The sequence below is a fragment of the Uranotaenia lowii genome, chromosome 2 (genome assembly GCF_029784155.1).
Source record: "Uranotaenia lowii strain MFRU-FL chromosome 2, ASM2978415v1, whole genome shotgun sequence".
NCBI classification, from domain to species: Eukaryota; Metazoa; Arthropoda; class Insecta; order Diptera; family Culicidae; genus Uranotaenia; species Uranotaenia lowii.
The window spans coordinates 187,879,106-187,895,561 of NC_073692.1; the positions used below are offsets into that span (position 1 = coordinate 187,879,106).

The window sequence follows — 16,456 nt, forward strand, 5'->3', positions numbered from 1 at the left end:
AAGCTTGACAACGACGACATTGCGTAATGTTTTGTAAAAAATTGGTAGAAGATTTACGAAAAGGCTCGAATTTGACTCGACAATGAAACATAAGACGAGCCTTTTCAAGAATTTGCAGATTATTAACCTGATCCTTTTTAAAATGGATCAAATAAAGTTCAGGAGCAAAACCAACCCTACTGGTATTATTCGTGTTGGTTCTTTTCCTCATTTGAATTACTTGAATTGGAGAAAAACCTAACAAAGAATTTAATTCAGTTGTGATCTCATCCGGTGTTTGATCGCCAGTGAGACCACGAAGTACAACTTTAAATGGACGATCACTTCTAGTGTCGTACGTAAAAAATTGGTGTTTTTTATTATTCAAATAATTTAAAACCTTTTGAAAATCATTAAAAGATTCCGCCAATATACGAGCAGTTCCCCTTCGACCGATCTGAAAAGAAATCTTCACATCCTTGACGGAAGTGACGATTTCTTTTCGAAAGGCATTGAAGTCAGGAATCGTGACCGTTATTGGTGGAATCTTTTCGTTTTTAAGAGTATAAGAAGAAGAAGGTTTCTTAGTACTCTTATCAGAATTAAATATGAATATTTCCTCATCACCGATGTTATGAAGGACATCGAATGGATTGGAAATTTCAACTTTTTTGGGCGATGGACCTGAATTAGGCTCGGCAATCCGTTTTCTTCCGGCCCTTGACCCGGCCGAAGACTTCCCCATGCTGGAAAGAAAAGAGAAAATATGAATAAAAGAAAATGAAAATAATTTAATTTTAGCACTGAAAAGTGCTGATTGAAATACAGGTAAGGAAAAAATAAATAATGTAAAATGTTCCTGCAGGTACACAGCAACGATACGATGCTCCGGCGTACGTGTTGACGGCTCAACGGTACAGATGGAAGTGACATGATTAGCCTTAAAAATTCCCTTTGCACCCCAAGTCTTCCTTATATTTAAACCAAATTGTAGTTCTTCATATTCTTTATTTTGATTAGAGAATGAAAAAAAAGTTATATTCCGATAACATTAGCTGATTGAAAAACCCGTGAGCCGGACCTTCTGATACTCAATTTTCATACAATACAATGCTTATTTAGATTAAGTTTATTCTCGAAACCTAAAATGGGCATGCCGATCTATATTTATAACTTTACAAAAGCTCAGTTCAGACTGATTCTCTCTATGTAAAGCATGAAAGATTGGAATTAAAGCTTAAAGATAGGAACTTTTGTAAATTGATTAAATTCTTTTAATGCTGGGATAAAAAAAATCTCCTATGGTTTTTTTTTTCAAATTACTAACAAAGTAACTAAAGGATGATTGTTGGCCCATGAGAAGAACAAAATTGCTGCACAAAATTTCTGTAATATTAAAAAAACAACCAAAAGTCCCTTATCTATTAGAACGCGTGCTCCCCATGTTTGAAATTCCTCGAATGCGTACATGAAAGTTACGACGGGACTAAAACAAGTCTTTGTAAACATGAAAGTTGCTTAAATAGCCTTCTAAGTGACATGTCATCCTCATTAATTTATGTCTTGTGTTAATAATCTTTGATCTTTGTATTCATTAGGAGTAAAGATTGTAAACTATTTCTTTGCAAAATATAGTAGGTGTTTGTTAACTTCGTATGATTTCTTTCATTTTTTATTTTAAAAATTTTCGAGTAATATAAGAAAAAAAAACACAAAATAAAACACGTACATTTTTAATTAATGTGTAATAGACTACCTCAAATTTGCATGGAAAATTAAAAACCTGTGAAATGTCATACGCTGCAGGCTAAAATTGATCCTGGCTCTAGTACAAGATCTCATGCCAAATTTGGGCCAGATCGGATCACGGGAAGGGGTCGCTCAACGAGCCTGAAGTTTGTATGGGATTTTGGGACATTTTGTTCGAGAGGAACATGAAAAACCAGTTTTTCGTCAATAATTTTTGTCTCCTTCGACCGATTTCTTTCAAAACGGGTGTTCTTAAAGCCTAAATTATGAAAAATATTTCATCCGAGGGTTTTATTTCAATTAAAGTTAAGATAAAAAAGTTATTAAGCTTCAAAAATTTGTTAACTTTTTAAGGGTGATATTCATCACTGTTTTAATGAGGCGATTAAATGTCCGACCAGAACACTCAATGTGAAATACATGCCGTTTCGTCAAATAATGCCGATTTTAACCATTGTTGTTGCGCTCGATTGCAATTTTTGATGTTTTTCTAATATTTGAGTTTGGATGATATTCACTTGATAGTTCAAAGAAGTAAGGGCAGAAAAATGCTTGACAATTTAAAAGAAAAATTGCATAACCACAGGGGCTTAAGAACATGACTGGACGATTTGTGATGCCAATAAAAAGATTCACCCTCATTCTCAATCAAAAGAAAGCTACAGCTAATATAATAAAAGCGTGAGAAAAATGTAAAAGGACCTCTTTTCGAAAAATTATCATTTAATTGGCATCATGAAGCGTTGGTACATGTGTTTTTCGATCTAAAAAAATTGTTGGCAGTTGAGTCGCCCAATGGTGGAAATATGTACAATAGACTGCCCCAAATTTGTATGGGAAATTTAAAACCTGTTAAATGTTATGCGCTGCAGGCTAAAATTGATTCTAGTCCTAGTACAAGATCTCATGCCAAATTTGGGCCAGATCGGATCACGGGAAGGGGTCGCTCAACGCGCTTGAAGTTTGTATGGGATTTCGAGACATTTTGCTTGGAAGAAACATGAAAAACCAGTTTTTCGTCAATAACTTTGGTTGGCCGATTTCTTTTAAAAACAGTTTTTCTTAAAGGATGGTATTCATCACTGTCAGTGAGTCGGGGCAGTCGAACATATTGACGCCTCATTAACAGTAATGAATACCACCGTAAAAAAGTTAGCCCATTTTTGAAGCCTAACAACCTTTGCATCTTAACTCTTATCGAAATGCAGTCTTCGGATGAAATATTTATCATAATTTAGGCTTTTAGAAAAATTGTTTTTGAAAGAAATTGGCCAACGGGAACCAAAGTTATTGATGAAAAACTGTTTTTTTTTACATCACAAATCGTCCAGTCATGCTCTTAAGCCCCTGTGGTTATGCAATTTTTCTTTTAAAGTGTCAAGCATTTTTCTGCCCTTACTTCTTTGAACTATCAAGTGAATATCATCCAAACTCAAATATTAGAAAAACATCAAAAATTGCAATCGAGCGCAACAACAATGGTTAAAATCGGTCATTATTTGACGAAACGGCATGTATTTCACATTGAGTGTTGATGGTCGGACATTTAGTCGCCTCATTAAAACAGTGATGAATATCACCCTTAACACTAAACGTACCGGAGGCGGTCAAATGACGGTTTTTGACCTTAGAATGATGATTACTCCTTATATAATTTTTTTTCGCAAATTTAACGACAGGACTATTTTTATTTTCAAAATGCAAGTATTTTTGCGTTTTTTAAATTTTCCTCAGTGTTGTGGTTTTCGAATAACGCATGTGGTATACCTATTCATACCGCGAGCGGTCAAATGGCGGCAAACACCGTTTTCGCTAAAACTCCCTTGTTTCTCAACCGATTTCTACCAAATTTATAGTTTTGAAAAGCTTATAACTCGACTCAAATATGTTTTTCAGACAATTTTTAGCTAAAATCAATAATTTTAAAGTTATGTTAGGTCCAAAAAAATTTTTATGAAAAAACATGCTTCGGGAAAATTGCTATAAATCTGTTCATCAGTGCTCGAAAAAATTTCACTTAGTGCATGAGAAAGCTAAAGTTAGAAGCTATATGTTGCACATACGGAAATTTTTATCAAAATTTTTTAAAGATCATGGCCACAAAAATTGTAAAAAAGTTGTGTAAAACCCGTACATTTCAATGAATCAAGCGCCAAAGCTGTTTCTGTTACAGTAGAAAAATTTCAAAAAATGAATTGGAAAGTTGACGTGATTTGTCATATTTTGGCATCTTTAGATTTTAAAAAATACGAAATACATAATTTATGACGAATTTTCAAAGGTAGCTGTTTTTCAAACATTTCATCAATTCGGATTTTTGATAAAATCCCTACACCTAAATTCAGCTTTGCACTGGATTTTGAGTATGTTATCATACGGCTTAGGCAAAAAAAATATATGCAAAAGAAAGAAAATTTCATACCGGTTCTAGTGATGCCTAACTGCATTGGCGGTGCAATGCTTGACAAAAATATGATAAATAAAACAGTGAGGTAGTTTCTGAATTTTGAAAAGTCAGCACAAATTCTTGCTTGGCAGACGGGCGCAGTGGGTGGTAATATCTCAAAGCTATTTTGCACACGAAGACGGGTGAAAGGAAACGATAAAACAAACGAGCATTCGCTCAAATTATCTAGATTTACTTTCAGAAATATATTTATTATATTTTTGTAAAGCATTGCACCGCCAATGCAGTTACATCACTAGAACCGGCATGAAATTTTCTTTCTTTTGCATATAGTTTTATTGTCTAAGCTATACGTTAACGTACTCAAAATCCAGTGCAAAGCTGAATTTGGGTGTAGAGATTGTCTCAGAAAATCCAGATTCATAAAAAGTTCGCAAAACAACTACAGTACCGTTCATAATTGTATAGAAATTGGAAACAAGCCCACTGTCTTTTCGACTTTGAACTTCTATAACTTTTTACTCTGATGATATTTTTGATCAAATTTTTTGCGTTAGATAGATCAACTATCGCACTATTATATCAGAAAATTTGAGCTTTCTGGAGTTTGTGTGGCTTAAGAAACAGTAATTCTACGAAAATCGGACTTTTTGGACTTTTCTCAATCAAACTGCAATATCTCTGAAACTACGCAACATTTTTTATTGAAAATTTTCACAGTGATTGTTGAGATATAAAGCTAGCATGTCTGAATTTTTCGAAAGATTAGATCGATTAGATCAAAAGTTACGCGAGGTGCAATATTTCAGGCATGAACCTTGAAATGCGATTTCTATAGAATATTGGACGTTTTTTTTTTCAAAGGAAAATCACATTCTCTGTTTAACAACCAGTAAATCTATTTCAACCGAAAAATCACAAAAATATCGCGAGATTCTGATTTCAAAACACAAATGGATCATTTATTCCATTTTTTCTTTTCTTCATTGTTTTTGCTAGACGTTTTTGTCTGCTTGGTTGAGGAAACGATATTGTTTTCATAAATCGTCCAAAATTCTATAGAAATCGCATTTCAAGGTTCATGCCTGAAATATTGCACCTCGCGTAACTTTTGATCTCATCGATAGAATTTTTCGATGATAATTCAGACATGCTAGCTTTATATCTCAACAATCACTGTGCAAAATTTCAATAAAAAATGTTGCGTAGTTTCAGAGATATTGCAGTTTGATTGAGAAAAGTTCAAATAGTCCGATTTTCGTAGAATTACTGTTTCTCAGGCCCCACAAACTCCAGAAAGCTCAAATTTTGTGTTATAATAGTGTTATAGTTGATCTATCTAACGCAAAAAATTTGATCAAAAAATATCATCAGAATAAAAAGTTATAGAAGTTCAAAGTCGAAGTGACAGTGCGCTTGCTGCCAATTTCTAAACAATTATGAACGGTACTGTACCTTTGAAAAGCCGTCAAAAATTATGTATTTAGTATTTTAAAAACCTTAAGATGCCAAAGTGTGACAAATTACGTCTACTTTTCAATTCACTTTTTCAAAATTTTCTACTGTAACATGAACAGCCTTGGCGGTTGATTGATTGAAAAGTACGGGTTTTACACAACCCTTTTACATTTTTTGTGGCCATGATCTTAGAAAATTTTTAAAAAAATGTTCCATATGTGCAACATATAGCTTCTAACATCAGCTTTCTCAGGCACTAAGTGAAATTTTTTTTCAAGCTCTTAATAACTGATTTACAACCTTTTTCCTGAAGCATGTTTTTTCATAAAATTTTTCTTGTACTGTAAATAACTTTAAAGTTATTGATTGTAGCTGAAAATTGTCTGAAAAACATATTTGAGTCGAGTTATAAGCTTTGCAAAACTATAAATTTGGTAGAAATCGGTTGAGAAACAAGGGAGTTTTAGCGAAAACGGTGTTTGCCGTCATTTGACCGCTCGCGGTATGAATAGGTATATACAAAGTGTCGGTATGTTTAGTGTTAAACGCAATTAAAATTTTCATGAACGAAAAGCACCGCACTCCACCAAGACTTGCCAAGATATTTCTTTAAATTGCTAGAAAAAATAAAGTTATGCCAAAACATTTGTTTAAGCCCTCTTCTCCCTTACCGTTTCTTCAATGGAGGAGAGGACTTCAAACCATCTCGGGAACATTTCGTTCACCTAAATACATCGCATGCCGAATTTGATTCATTTCGGCTGATTAGTTTTTGAATTCAGCAAAAATTTGTACGGGTTCCCTCTCTTTTCTTATTTTCTTCCCAATGGGAATAGGAATGGGTCTCAAACAATTCGTTTTCATATTGAAATATCTTTCCATGCCGAATTTGGTTCGATTTATTCATTTGTTAAATTGATTCAACAACTAAGCATCGTAATCACGCTTATTATGTTGAGTGCTGAATACAGCTCATTAAACTTTTCAAAATTATAAAGAACATGATTCTCACCTTTATTCATATCATAGCTCGTGAATACATTTTTTTAAAGACAGTCGGATGCTTTAAGCAATTCTGCTATTGCTTAGGAAACCCTAAATAAAAAAATAATTTATTTCTTATACATATCTAATATATAAAGATGAGTTGGACTATATATGTTTGTTTGTTTGTATGCACCTTATACAAATCCTCACCGCTTAACCGATCAGCTTGAAATTTGGTAAAGAGATGTAGTTGAACCATGGTAAGGTTTTAGTAATAGTTCAGAGCCCCTCCCACCTAAGAAAAAGGACCCTCCCATACAACTTTCGTTTTTATCCCCACAAACCAAAAGTCATGGCACCCATTTTTCAAAACCGAATTTTCCTTTTGGCGGGGTTGTTTTCACCATCACCATGGGCCGGGCATTAGAAACAACCATCCTGCAGAGTTCACGTGGACTGGAAAGCAAATCAAAGCTTGCTGAGCATTAAACATTTGAAAAGGGAAATTTTGGCGGGTGTATTTTGTACATTCCAGAGCTGAAAGCGCGTGGTTCTACTTACTGGTAGGTATGAGAATTTTAGATGCAAAAATGGGCTTACGTTATGGATTTCGCCATGATATTTTTTTTTTTTTTTTTTTTTTTTTAACGTTAAATTACGTTATGGATTTAAAAATACAAATATCCTGTTAAGTATTTATTGACTAGAATTGTAGTGGTTTTAGAAGTGCCGGGAGCTCTTCTAGAGTCTACAAGAATATACAATGAACTGAATAGTGAACAGTGAATTGACTTCTTCAGCTGAAAATTTATTTGGACTGAGGGCTGATAAACTATTGAACAGATTTCCATAAATTCCAGCTTTTAGAATAAACTTTTCTTTTTATTTTTAGAATCCCTCATAGAGAAAGAAAAAATAATAAGATTTAGAGTTAAAAGTTAAAGACTTCGATTTCAACGCTTCGATAGCTGTCGGGGGATAAGAAAATTGATAAAATAATTAAATCTTAGATTTTTAGTTTATTTCATTTAAAATTCATTGGCCAATTTAAATTTTTTCAGGTATTTTTCGTTATCAATGTGTTCAATTCTACCATCCAATTTTGAGAAGACTTATTGTAGAACCGTTTGGTTCTGCGAATTCAAACAAATGATATCTAAAAGTTTTAACATTGATCACTCTTCACATTAATTAATGGGATGGTTATGTCCAAGAATAGAAACATTGAAATAAAACTCAAATAAAACCTTTTTCTAACATTATTATGGTAACTTCGGTTAAGATGATTGGTTTTCGATAACTTCAAAAAACTAATAGTGGAACTTTCAATATTTAAGAAGAAGTACTCATAAAAGAGTATGAAATAAAAAAGCGAAAAAGCAAACATTCAATTGAAAAAATGAAAAGTGGGTCTACATGGATCAACAAAATTCGAAAGTCTATTCAGAAATTTCTAAGAAAATAAAACTTGAATATACCATAGTACAGGGAACGATCTTGAATATTAAGGGATTTTTATTAGATGGGGGATAGGAAAAATGAATAAAAACTTATCATTATAATAATAAAAAATATGAGACGAAATGAAACGAATAAACGCAGTGAAAATGATAAACACAGTGATCTCTGGCTAAAATTTTTAAAAAGACTAACAAATTTCTTATAATGATGAATATAGAGCTCCCAAAATTTTGAAAATTCAAACGACTCATATTAATTTATATTTTATGTGAACCCGAGCAAGGCCGGGTAAAATCAGCTAGTTAAGTTATAAAACATAAATAATTGAACAATCAGTTACTGTAAATTGATTTTTTTTCTAATCAAATCATTTTTCTGCTTTTTTACAGGACACAATTGCAATGCCATTCAACAATGAATCAACAGATAACAACGGGACGGGTGGAGGAGCTGGTGGCGAAGATCCTTATGCTGGTAAGTTTAGATTTTAAATCTTTGTTTATTTGTTAATTATCAAATGTACAAAATTCGGTTCTTCAAAACTGATTTTCCGGCAAAAGTTTGAACAACTCTTCTACATAAAATTTATAATACATGTTACTAGATCTGTTAAAGGCACACGACCAATTATATTCTCTTCTTATCTTTCGCGCAGGTCTCATAAAAGATGCTGACAAATTCAAACTGATGCTGCTGGCATGGAACTACCAGAATTCGGCGGCAGGTAAATGTTAGTGTATCGACCGATAGTACAATAGAACACGAAATTATCTAACCTTTACCCTTAACTCTTCTCTACAGCTGCCCAAAATGGCGCCGAAGGTCCCGACCTGGCCACCATGACAAATCTCTGGCAGCAGTATCAAAACGCTCTAGCAATGAACGCGAAAACATCTTTCCCGATCACCGAACGACAACAACCTTCTCCCATCGAACAACAGGACGAAACCAACTCTTCGGAACAGAAAGACGACGATGATCAATCGGATGATGATTCGGAAGATCGCATCGAGGCCACAGTTAACGATCCCGAACGGCTGAAGGCATTCAACATGTTCGTGCGATTGTTTGTGGACGAAAATCTTGACCGAATCATCCCGATCTCAAAGCAACCGAAGGAAAAGATCCAAGCCATCATCGATTCCTGCACCCGACAGTTTCCGGAATTCGCCGAACGGGCCCGCAAACGTATACGAACCTATCTGAAGTCCTGCCGGCGAAATAAGAAAACCCGCGAGGGTTGGGAAAACACTGTAAGTGAGGTTGATCAAAGGAAATCAACTTTAAAAAGTGGAACAGAGATTAATCGTTTTGTTTTTTCACCTTTCAGCCTCGTCCAACGCCAGCTCACCTAACTTCCGTGCAAGCCGAACAGATTTTGGCCGTGGCCTGTGAAAACGAGAGTCTAAATGCCAAACGGATGCGACTAGGGCTGGAACCGATCAGTCAATCGGTTAACCAAACAACGGCGGTAAGTTTTATGGTAAAATGTCCTCTTCCAAAAAAAGGCGTAAAACGCGAAGCGACTGGAAGTGATCAGGTTCTAGTTTATCGGAAGAAGAACAAAATTATATGAGATTGTTTTTTTACATTTTAGACAACGGAACCGCCGAATGTTCCAAATCCGTATCAGAACATCAGTCTGAAGTGTGAAACCGAAACGAGTCCTGCGATCAAATCCGAGCCAATGACCACCGTTCCCAAGTTGTCCCCGATCCCCAATACGACGCCGGATCTCAATCAGATGAAGCTGTAAGTATGGTCGAAGCCAGTTTTAGATGTGGCCAGCCTTGTTTATCTTCTAGAAAATATGGTATTTCCACTGACTTCTGGTCGGCGATATTTTGATAATTGAAAATAACATAGATCTTTACTTTTTGCTGTGGTGGTATTAAGAATTTCAAGGCTGATTTTGACAGACTTAGAAACCTTAAGTAGTTTTTCACTAACAGTTCTATATTATACTTTTTATGGCCATAATTTGAGGAGTGACCTTCAAATAATTGTTGATCGGTGGCAAAATATCGTTTTAATGCACATATTTTCTCCACACAAGGATGATAAAACTGTAGAAAAATTTGAGCATTTGATATCTCAAAAACTCATAAATTTTTTATTTCTTGGATTTTGTATTGATCCAATAGGAAAGTACAGCATCATTCTGGTAATCGGTCCAAGTCACTTTTTAGTTCAAGTATGGGAGAGTGGGGAATCATGGGCCACTTTTTTTCGTTGTTCCATAACTTTTTTATTATAAAAGATAAAATGAAAATAAAAAATGGAATGGTTTTCTACATTTTCAAGGTATCATAAGGTATTTTTTTATAATTTTTAATAAGTTATTTTCCCCAAATTCTGACTGTTTAAAAAAAGCAATATTTTTTTGGATTTAGAAAAATGGTGGGGAATCGTGGGCCACCAAATCCAAATTGACCAAATAACATGCAAAGTTTATGAGTTGACCCAAAACTGTGATTTCTTAATTCATTTCCTTATTTTAAAGTAATTTCAGATGATGAAATAAAAAAGAGAGCTGTGTATGATCGCATAGATTCTAAAACCTGGCTCGCAAACGTTTCGGCAAAATTTTTATATAGGATGGACAAAATATTTTTTATAACTCTTCATTTGGCATAAGAAAATTTTACAGATAGGAAAAACGTATTTAAAGTTCTGAATGTGTTTAAAAACATAAAAATATAGGTGATTCAAGATGTGTGGCCCACGATTCCCCACAAGCTATGATTTGCAAATTGGTTGCGTTTGTGTGACTTATTGATGTTTCATCAAAAATTCCTTTTCCACGTGAAAGATCATGACAAAACAAAGATCATAAGCATATGAGCATATTTTTGTTATGAACTTTAGGTCCCCCATCGATGAAATTAGCGGGTGTTTTTTAAATTAAGTAAATAAATTTTTCAAACTTTTTTTTGCTTGATAAATAAAAGAAGCATATGATGCGTATTTCAGTCAACAACATATAGAAATATATGCTCACACAAAGCGACGACGATGACAGTCGGTTTGAGATTTTTATCTCAACACACATCTGAGATATTAAAAGTGGCCTACGTTTCCCCATGGCCCACGATACCCCACTCTCCCCTACTAATTTCCAGACCGAAATTTAAATTAATCCTGGATAGTCGAAAATGGGATTCAATTCCGTTTAACAGCAATTTAGTGCTGCCATCTACGACTTAAAACTGAAAAATAGTATTTGATTGATCAAAAAATATTATTTTGTATTTTGTTTTATGTATGTTTCTTTTTTGTATTTTTACTATAAGAGAAAACAAAATAATTCACTTTAATAAACCTCGTTCGCAGCCACGACCAAAGTATTCCAAAACGAATGTGGAAACGATGATCAATACAGGATGTTGTCTTTCAGATAGTGTTTGTTAAATTTTCACAAAGACTGTTTCCGGAACAGAGATTTCAGGTGTCCTTATTTTCCAGGATTTGTTCTGATTTTTGAGGAACAGTCCTGAATTTTTTAAATTGGTCTTTGAAATGTCCTGAATTCGCACTTTCTAACTGGGATAGCACTTTAAAAAAAGCGATCGATGCGCACTCTGGAATCGATATTGCGTACTGATCAGAAAATTATCCAACAAATAAAATCAAGTATCCAGTCAGTACGGTCAGTGGTTAAACTTACCAAAAATTTTAAGCGGAATTTCCGTTATTTACGCAGCCTGATTTTGCCTGATTTTTATTTCACCAGTTCCCTGATTTTTGAAAATTCATGTTGGCAACCCTGCCTGTGGGTATCATACCGTAATTAAAAATCAGTTTAACGTGCTTAGTTATGGATTTAATCTAAGGTTTCCAGATTGCCCAGTTTTTCCCGGGTTTGACTGGTTTTATCCGAGTTTCCCCGAAAATTTAACACAGAATTTGCCCGGATTTTGAACGGATTCATTAAATTTACCTGAATATTGCCCGGATTTTCGGTCGACAATTTTGAAATTAAATGTTCGGCCCGGATACGTGCTGTAACAATTCTGGCAACCACATTATATTAACGAAGATAAAAAACTAGCTGACCCGGTAAACTTCGTTTTACCTTTAAATTAATAAATCATATTAAAATTGTTCGATTTCTGTTCCATTTTAAATTGATTTTGTATGACAGCCCCCATTCATTCCATAAAAAGTGAGATTTTCGAAACTATTCTATAAACTATCACTGACCCTAAAAACTCTGGGATACCCATTTTCACTTCATCCCAACCGTCTGTTTATACGTTATGGTGTTACAAAGAAAATGCCTCCATTTTTATGTATAAGATTGCCTCTGGTACAAATTTTTGCAAAGCAGACGCCATATTGCCCCCAAGGAATATTTAAAGAAGGTAGTGTCGAGGCAGCACTGCTTTAGTATTAGTACACATTGCGATTTCACAATCACGAAAAATCTGTTAATTCACTAGGAAATTTGCCTTTTTCGTTGATAATTTGAAGAATTTGCTGGAAATGTTCCACTTTTAATACCTGTTATTCTAGGAGGATTCTTGCTCTTCAAGATTGGTACGAAAAAAGTTGGATTTTCGAGTAATTTATGTATGAAATAGACCATCAAAGTTCGAAAAAATGGTGAATTTTCCCTACTCAAATTTGCAAAACTTTAAAATTAGTTCAAAGTCTTCCATGAAAATGATCAATTCAGTGCAGTTTAAGATCCTTATTACAAAAAAAGTTATCAAAAAACAAACTTTTATATAAAACCACAGTTATTTATTCGCATTTTAGTGAATCGAGTTAACAATAATCAATTGATGTTAATTGTTCTACATAAGAATTGAATATGGTAAACCGATTGGATTAAAATCATGACAATCAGTTGAACACTCAATAACTACCAGCTAGACCTTTTAAAAGTAGATTTTATCTTCGTTTTTGAACGTTTTAGCTTCAAGATGACATTGCGTTCATTATTAAAATGAGAAAATAACATAATGCAATCTTCAAAGGACCAGAAAATTTCATAACAGTGAAATAGAGGTCTTACAACACAATCAAAATGAAATTGGAATTCATTTTCGTTCTAAAACATGTTTTTCTTTGAAATTTCTGCCATTCGCATATAAATTTTCGATACATTCGTTTTTGTGACGTCACAAAAAAAATCCAATATGGCTCACGACACTACCTTATTTAAATATTCCTTGTATTGCCCCTGTGTTTCACTCGTTTCATTTTTCCTCTTTCTGCGAGCTTCTTGACTGAAAATTTGTTACGGGAATGTTCGCTTTCTTCAGCCCCTTATGATTTCCATAAATCTAGATGTTTCCTAAAAAAATCCTGATTTTTTTTTTTCGCAGTGACCTGATTTTTGACAAAACAATTTGGCACCTCTACTCCGGAGTCGTAAGAACTAAAGAGGCTACTGTAAAGAGGCGCCGCAAATTTCATCAACCAAAACAATAGTTTTGATGATTTGGTTTGATTCCGGCACGAGTTTTTATATGAAACGATTACAACTCTTTTTAATAAATGCTCAGTTTATTGTCGAAAATTAAAAAAATGTTGCCGATATGCTGAAGCGAATTTATATTTTGCAGAACTAGATTTCGCCCTTTTGTCACACACGGTCCAACTCAGTTATGCTACTGGCACGAATAGAATTATTAACCCCATTTTTAATAGGCAAATTTTATCGAATTTTTGTTAATTTTAAGTGATTCTAAGATGAAATCGCGTTCTTTAAGTAAAATTCAATCATGTATACCGTTAATTCGATCTATTTACATTTGGCAGTATTTCCCTTATGAAATATTACTTTAGCCTAAGAACTGCGCAATCACAATATCTCAGGTGGTGTTTGGGTGCACTGTCAGACAGTGCAACCAGTTCTAAACTTTTTCACTAAGTTGAAAAATATTTAAATAGACAAAAAGTTGCATTAAAAACATGAAATCGCGTGAGGCAGATCCCTCGCTTCCAACTTGGACCAGTTGCCATTTCTGTATAAGTTAATATTTTTCTTGAATTTTTCACAAAATCTAGTTCTTTTTTTATTTTTTGTTTTGATTATAGTCGTTTTACCATCTTTATGGCATTCGCGACTTTATCAACGTTGCAGTTGGCGGATCGTTATTGAAAAACTATCCGGTGCAACTGTGTTCGATGTTTACTCTTGGGCTCGAACTCGCGGACATCGGCTCAGGAGACAACAGACTTGCCAACTGAGCTATATCACAAGCCCAAAATCTAGTTCAACTATCCAACTAAAATTTCACAAAATTTCTAGACTGTACTATGACTGGAAACAAAGATACAGCTGTTCTCGTGAAAAAGGGAAATTTGAAATTGCTACAAAAAATTCGCTGTATTTTTGACAATTTTCATTGAAAATACTTGAAATTTGGTTTAAATATGTAAAAATCTAGTAAAAATCTAGTATCTGACCAGGTTTCATCAAAATCGGTTGACGCGATCAAAAATGTGATCGGTTTGAAAATAAGGTTCATTGCTGTCCAACAGGCGATTTCAATCTGTTTTGGACGGATGTTTGTATAGAAGATATCGTAATCATTTTTATTAGATTTTCCTTTAACAATTTAAAAATGAAACAATAATAATATAGTAAATTAATAAAAACTTCATTCCGGCTTTAATTAGAAATATAAAATATTAAAGAGATTATAGCCAAAGAGTGAATAAATACTCGCTTCAAGTTTATATGTTTGAAATACGTATATCAATTTTTTTTCAAGTCGTTTCTGAAACTCTTCTGTTTATTTTGAGCTCTGTTTAAAAAAAATCTATTTCCAAACAAATCAGGAATTAAGTTTTCATCAATTACTGACATTTTTTGTTTAAGTTTTTGGTTTTGTAAAAGAAAAATCTCTAAACGGTTGATTGTCGAAATTTTTCATACAAATATCCGTCCAAAAAAGAATGAAATCGCCTGTTGGGCGATGATAAACCTGATTTTTAAACCGGCCCCATTTTTAATCGCATCAATCGTTTTTTATGAAACTCGGCAAGGTACTAGATAAAATATTTTAACATATTTTTTTACCAAATTTGTAGTTTTTTCGATGAAAATTGTCAAAAATACAGCGAACTTCGGAAGCAATCTCAAATTTCCCTTTTTCACGAGAATAGCTGTACCTTTGTTTCTAGTCTTTGTGTAGTCTTCAAATTTTGTGGAGTGTTAGTTGGATAGTTGAACTAGATTTTGAGAAAATGACAGAAATGGCAGCTGGTCGAAGTTGGAAGCGAGTGCGCTGCTTCACGCCATTTCATTCTTTTTTGAACCCAACTGTACGTGAAGTCAATTACTTGTGTTAATATATGAGGATCAGAGCATTCGTGAGGTTTTAAGAATTACACCCTCAGATCCAAACGCTCACAACTAAGTAATTTTGAATAAAAAATGCCCATACTTCAAACTATGTTTTTTTTTTTTCATATTCAGCACAAAAAGAAAACTTTAAAGCGTGTTTTCTCGAAAGTAGCTTTTGTGCGTTTATATTTACTCTTTCGACTTCAAGTGCCTCAAATAAAAAAGTATTAAACATCAAAATCTAGGTGTTACTTGAAGGTTAAAGGTTCAAAAAGTTCGGGAAAAATAATTTACTACTGCTTACTACTGCTAACGTCGCTAATTTTAACCTAAGTAGAAAACTAGGATTCATAAACGGAAAAATTTAACAGCATTTGCTTAACTGGGTGTGAAAAAGTATGAAGATTCATTAACTTCACGCTTTTCATAGAAATTAAGCATCCAAACTTATCAAAGCTTTTTTCACGGTACTGTTCCAAATAAATGTTTTTTCTCATGAATATCATCTGTTATCTACAATTGGCTCTATTAAACTGCTCTGAGATCCCAGCTGTAAAGGGTGTCTTTTCCGAGCAATAATTTTAACAGCTTATTTGTTAAAACTATTTTCTGGGGTTACTTTGAATGATCTTAGAAAGGATACTCTTTATAGAAAGACTGTCAAATGCTTTTCTTCATGATGGCCATAAAGGAACCAAAATTAATATCAGGGAAAAACTATTTCATTTAATAAAGTTTGCTCCATTAAATCGATAACTGTTTAGAAAGAAATCTCTTTTATATAGTAGCAGACATTCTTGAACCTACGACTAACATATTCTGCTTCCATTTCAGAAACATCCCGAGCGCCAGTGCCAGCTCGACGCCCACCATCCCGACGACGGTTCCGACCATCTCCAACTTCCACGACTACAACACCGGCTTCCCGAACCGGTCTCAGCACTATCAGAACTTCATGAACTCGGTCAACAGCAGCTCCAACAGCACGAGTACGACCACGTCCGCTGCCGGAACCGGTGAGCGAACGATCAGTTTATTTTTTTACTTTTCTCAAATGTTTTGTAAAATTCGGAAGAACGACCCCAATTTCATGTCACACATTTCCAATTCCA

The 16,456-nt window shown here is 34.0% G+C and overlaps 1 protein-coding gene across 7 annotated transcripts in view; it reads left to right on the forward strand.

Annotated features, from left to right (window-relative positions):
• Positions 1-16,456, forward strand: part of LOC129747110 (nucleolar protein 4-like) — a 38,380-nt gene that overhangs the window by 21,162 nt on the left and 762 nt on the right. For 3 of the 7 annotated variants that reach the window (XM_055741137.1, XM_055741138.1, XM_055741144.1), the window contains 6 exons: positions 8,431-8,515; positions 8,697-8,771; positions 8,843-9,303; positions 9,372-9,524; positions 9,639-9,793; positions 16,179-16,360. In XM_055741137.1, the coding sequence (XP_055597112.1) occupies positions 8,431-8,515; positions 8,697-8,771; positions 8,843-9,303; positions 9,372-9,524; positions 9,639-9,793; positions 16,179-16,360 (1,111 nt within the window). The remainder of the gene's footprint in view (positions 1-8,430; positions 8,516-8,696; positions 8,772-8,842; positions 9,304-9,371; positions 9,525-9,638; positions 9,794-16,178; positions 16,361-16,456) is intronic. The other 4 variants (XM_055741142.1, XM_055741140.1, XM_055741139.1 and 1 more) reach the window with 4 other exon arrangements.